A 6,000-nucleotide genomic window follows, 5' to 3' on the forward strand; every position below is an offset into this window, starting at 1 on the left:
TTCCAGTCATTCAATGGCTGCACTGTAGTAAGAATGCAAAGGTTCCCATCTTATTTTACCATATTGACTCTAAGCTCTCTTTATCTTCTTTCTACCTTAGAGGCTCAGGTAGAGGAGAGAAGGGTGTATTCTATGCCTAATGAGCAAAGGTGCCTCCGGCAAGGTAGTACTGAGAAATTATACAATACACTGGATGCCCAACAAACCAGGCAGATAGAACTGCCTCCTTGTGTGCAGGGGTTCCAAGATAAGAAGAATAAGGATGGCACATCCCATATCACTTATACACTTAAGGCCACATAGATCAGGATCAACTCCTAGCTTAAAAGGAAACTCCAATCCTCACTTTTGTTACAAAACAAAAATGATCACAATCATTACTAGAGCTCCTAGGAGACTGAGCACCCAAGTTTTAGTAATGTTTGCTCCTGGTGTTGGAGCATATTCCCAACATAAATTATACTTGCTTCTCCATTTTAGCCAAAATATATAGAATGGAAGAGGCACCAAACAAATCTCAATTAAAATACAAACATTTAAAAAGCATACCATGAAGCATTGAACTGTGTTACAGCAAAGCTTTTCAAAATAGCAACTGTATTCAAATAAGAGTTAGGAAATGTTTTGCTCTGAAAAAAAAGCAATGGGAAGGGAATATATTTATCCTTTACATAAATAATAAAGAATATATCCACAATTGTTCACAATGAGGCTGTAATATGACTGCTAAGAAAAATACATCCCTCGTGCATAAGTAGTTTCAGGATGGAATATATTTAATATTGTAAAACAAAAATACAAATTTTCATGATCAGCTGAATCTTGAAAATATTCAGAATTACTCAGAGTTAAGGGAGTTTCTTAAAGGCGAAATATTGAAGGCACAAATGCAAAAGTAGCCTTTTCAACTGTTTTGACTGTAGAGCAAGCACCTTCCAAGCATAATCACAGTATGTGATAAACCACATATGACATATCCCAGAAGGCAAACATTAATTACAAAAAAGTAAAAAAAGTTGTATCCCACAAAGGTATGTCTTGGCTCCACTGCAGTTCAACAACTCCTTAAATAATTTGAAAACCTAAGTGAAAAACACGCTCAGTCAGTTTGCAAATCATATGAGGATCCGCAAGCAGCATAAAGAAAAAAGGTTATCCTTACTTAAGGTGGTATTCAACTAAGCTTTACGAAGAGCAGACCCAGTGAAATTAATAAACTTAAAGTATGTAGGTAAGGTTTAAGGTTGTTACAAAATAGGCAAATAATAAGATTGCATTAACAAATATACTGTATGCAAGACACAATGAGGGTAATAGTCCTGATCAGTTGAAATAAGGCCTCAGCTACAGTCTGATATTTACTATGATAAAACCGACAAACATCAGTTGAGCCAACAAACCTAGTTTTGGACTTCAGGTATGTATGGGTGTGCTACATGATGAAAAAAAAAGCCTACACACAGGTGGGGGTATCTATGATGTCAGGAGAAAGCTATGGTAGACCCTTTCCCCCTCCCATGTAGCTTTCCATATGGAAGGTGACAGATAAAGAGAAATTTTCTATAATTGGTGTCTTCACTACTTCAACACTTACAGGAAATTTTAAAAGATTAGTACCAGGAAAAGGAGAGGCTAATGATTATGTAATTAAGTTCAACAAGTAGCAGCTTAAGATCTTCAGGCTCCCAGACCCAAAGGTAACAAAAAATGATTTTCATGTTGTGTACAAAAAGGCTAAGGTTACAAAAATTCAAAAGTGACAAATTTGCTCCACTTCCCAGTGGGGAGGTATTGTGGTGGACCGTGTGGCCACCCACTCCCCACCGGGGGCGGAGGACTCTGTCCCCCATTGCCTGGGGGATCTCGGCCATGTCAGAGCCCAGCCAGTCTATCCGCTGGCCGGGGGGCGTGACCAGGACAGTTTAAACCAAGGAGCAAGCCAGAGGACGTCCTCTTTGGCTCTCTTCCTCAATTCAAAAGTGACAATTACATCCACTGGAGCAATCCAGCTGCCTCTTTTACAGAATACAGGGATACCTCGAGTTAAGAACTTAATTTGTTCTGGAGGTCTGTTCTTAACCTGAAACTGTTCTTAACCTGAAGCACCACTTTAGCTAATGGGGCCTTCTACTGCCACCGCTGCACAATTTCTGTTCTCATCCTGAAGCAAAGTTCTTAACCCGAGGTAATATTTCTGGGTTAGCAGAGTCTGCAACCTGAAGCATATGTAACCTGAAGCATACGTAACCCGAGGTACCACTGTACAGAAATCTGGGAATTGGGAAGGGAATGGGACATGAGTTGTTCTCACACTGGAAACTTAATGTTCAGTACAGTTTAAGGAACTACTGGATGAGATCCCATGGTCAGAAATACTCAAAGAGAAGGGGGTTTCTTAAATGTGAAATATTGAAAGCACAAGTGCAGATAATTCCAACAAGAAAGGAAAGTGGGAGGCATCTGAAGAAACCACTATAGCTGCATTTACAGCTGAGCTGAGATGTAAGAAGGGCCTGTATAAGAAATGGAAGAAAGCTGAAATCATGAAGTAGCCAGCAGTGGCAGGGAGAAGGTCAGGCATAACGAGCTCAGGCTTGCATAAGAGGTTAAAAACAATAATAAAAGGTTTTTTTGGCTATGTTCAAAACAAGCAAGCAGTAGGTACTCTGTGTGGAGAAGATGTAAAAGTATAGAAGTGGCACAGTGTCCAGATCAAGGAAAGTCCTAGTACTGCTCTATTCTGCTTTGGTCAGACCACACCTGGAGTACTGTTCCCAGCTCTGGATGCCACAATTTAAGAAGGATATTGACAAGCTGGAACATGTGCAGAGGAGGGCAACCAAGGGTCTGGAAGCCAAACCTTATGAGGGAGTTGAGTATGTTCAGTCTTGAAAAGAGGAGACTGGTAGGAGATATGATAGCCATCTTCAAATATCTAAAGGGCTGTCACATGGAAGATTGAGCAAGCACTTCTTCTGCTCCAGGGGGTAGGACTCGAACCAATGGCTTCAAGTTACAATAAAGGAGATTCTGACTAAACATTGGGAATAACTTTCTGACAGTAAGATCTGTTCAACAATGGAACAGACTCCCTCAGAAGATGGTGGACTCTCTGTCATTGATACTTTAGTTGAGATTCCTGCATTGCAGGTTGTTAGTCTGGATGACTCTCAAGATCCGCTCCAGCTCTACAATTCTGTGAATTTATTATTCATTTTATTGCAGTGATTTCACAGTTATAGTAACCCTAACTGGTATAATAAAAGTTTCAGACAAAAAAGTAATAAAGCTAGTCCCTCCCACTGCAGCAATGTCCCTGTTATTTTATGGACTTTCCCTTAAAGGCTGTGCATCTCCCTCTTAATCAGTGAAATAGAATAAATCCCCCACCTCTCACAAATGAAAAAAGAAAAAGATCTTTTGATAACGTAAGTGAAAGTTATAAACCTCAGTTTAAGACAAGAGGGAAAAGCAATACTGTCACAGCAGCAGGCCATCTCTACCCCGCCCCAATCTGTATTCAATTAGTGCTAAGATTGTGTCTTGAGGGATGCAGACATTTAGATTCGGCTCCCCACCTTTTCATAGAATCATAGACTGGCAGAGTTGGAAGATATTCCCAAGGGACATTTAGTCCAACCCCCTGCAATGTAGGAATCTTTTTGGCCAGCACGCGGCTTAAGCCCACGACCTCAAGATTAAGAGTATCACACTCTACCAACTGAGGTATCCACAGTCTCAGTGGTCAGTCATATCCCTGCTAATCTGAGTAGACATGGATACATACAGCTCTGGCTGTTAGCACCCAATGCTACACATGCAAACAGCTAGATCAGGGCCAAATCAGGTGAATAAAGTGGTAGCGCTACTTTCCTCAGTAAAGAGCACAGGCAAATTGTTGAGGAAATTAAGAGAACAGAAACACAGGGCCCCAGAGAATTCAACAGAAAGCACATAGTTCCCTTCATACTGATTGCAGTGATTTTCTTCCCCTTGCAACTCCATGTAAAATGGCAAAACTTCCACTGACACAAAATTGTTCATTTAAAATTCTCAAGCATTACATTAGGGTTAATATTGTTACTGAAAAATAGCTACTTGTATATTTTCCATACACTCGATATAGACTTTTCCAAACAATGTGAACTGAAATATTTCAGGATTCCCTAGTCCCAATGAAAAATTCTCATCTTTTGAAGGGACAGGCTCACAAGTCATTCACTAGACAAGTAATGAATATATTTGTCCTGCTGTATAAAAAGTACTTTTTGAATACTAAAAGTACACCATAAATTTATTTTACTTTACTTGTTACCTTGTTACATTTTATTCAGTCCCATCTCTGATGTTTGGAGGCAATGTACACTGTGCTTGCTCTCTCTGTATGATCCTCACAACACCTTGCAAGAGTGTAGCTGGGGACTTGAACCCTGGTCATTCTAAATCAGAAACAGCCAACACAGTGGCCTCCACATAATAATAAAATAATAATAATAATAATAATAATAATAATAATAATAATAATAATAATAATTTATTATTTATACCCCACCCATCTGGCTGGGTTTCCCCAGCCACTCTGGGCGGCTTCCAAAAGAATATTAAAATACTATGTTACATCAAACATTAAAAGCTTCCCTAAACAGGGCTGCCTCCACATGATGCTGGACTACAACTCCCACTATCCTTGCCATTGGCCATGCTAGCTGGAGCTGACAGGATTTGGAGTATATCTAACAAAATGTGGAAGGTTCCGTGTTGACTATCCCTGCACTACATTATACTGGAGGCAGCTTGCTTCTAAATACCGTACTGTACTGTGCTTGAAACCACAGGAATTGAGAGTAGTGTTGCGCTCAGGTCCTGTTTACAGGTTTCCCATGGCATGTGGTTGGCCACTGCAAGAATAGGATGCTGGACCAGAACAGGTAATTGGCCTGTCCCAGCAAAGCTCTCCTTATGTGCCATGGTCTATTATGATTATGATACTCTGCATGTGTGTGTTTTAAAACTCTGCTACCATTCCTGAAAGATGCAAGAACAGGAATACTAGAAGTTGCCTTATTCTGAGACAAACCACTGGCCCATCTAGCTCAGAAGTGTCTACCATGACTGGCAATGATTCTCAGGCAGGAGACTTCCCCACCAAAAGGAGCCAACTCCTGGGGGCCAAGGTCCTTTCACCTTCCCCAAACAAAATATTTGAGGGTGCTAGCACCCCCAGTTGATGGGCAAACGTTGCACCCCATCTATTATGCAGGGCAGGGTTTACCTGCCCCCCCAAAAAAATTTATTCAGGCTGGCAGCCCTGTTCCCAACCCGATCTGGAGATGCTGGCAGATGCAGTACTACTGCGTTACGACCCCTCCCCTTGAGTTTCCAGGTACAGCAGGTAGGTCACTGTCGGCCCTAAAACAGCCGACGCCCATGATCGGTCCTGCTGACTTTTGGGGAGGGCGCCATCCTACCTAGTGGTTCCACCTCTTCCCCTCCCCGCACCTTGTCACAGTACCACAGAACCCGAAAATTAAGACCCTGCGGCGCGCGTGCTGGCACACGCATACACACGTATGTAAGCCTAACCCGCGCTGGCCCGACCCCGGCGGCAATTTTGCCGGCTCTAGAAATGCAGCCACTTCTGGGGAGGGTCCCTGCGGAGTTCGCAGCCTCCTGGAAGCCCCGCCCCCTCTGGACCCCGAGGTCACAATCTGCAGGCGCTCGCGCAAACAACCAAGACCGCGGAACGGCTGTGTGTCGCGTGCGCGCGCGCTCGGTGGAAAAACGTCGCCCCCTGCTCCACCCCGCCCCCCGCCCAACTGCGACCCTTCGCCTCAAGCCTGCGCTGCCACCGCCGTCATGTGGGGGGGGGAGAACGGAAAAGATGGGAAAGAGGGAAAAATAATTTCTCTCAAATATATAGAGTTACACACATTACGCCCTCGCCTCCCCTTCGTCAGCTGAACCCCGCCGCGAACCCGAAGTCCGCCCCTCACTCACCCT

General features: G+C 43.1%; 1 protein-coding gene across 1 annotated transcript in view; it reads right to left on the minus strand.

The window, feature by feature from the left end:
• MRTFB (myocardin related transcription factor B) overlaps positions 1–567 on the minus strand; it is an 84,201-nt gene extending 83,634 nt beyond the window's left edge. Inside the window, 1 exon segment of the mRNA XM_083474177.1 lies at positions 550–567. Coding sequence (XP_083330303.1) covers positions 550–552 — 3 coding nt within the window. The 5' untranslated portion in view covers positions 553–567.
• Between the last annotated feature and the right edge of the window lie 5,433 nt (positions 568–6,000).

The sequence above is a fragment of the Podarcis liolepis genome (genome assembly GCF_965112155.1).
Source record: "Podarcis liolepis genome assembly, chromosome: 14".
Classification (NCBI taxonomy): domain Eukaryota; kingdom Metazoa; phylum Chordata; class Lepidosauria; order Squamata; family Lacertidae; genus Podarcis; species Podarcis liolepis.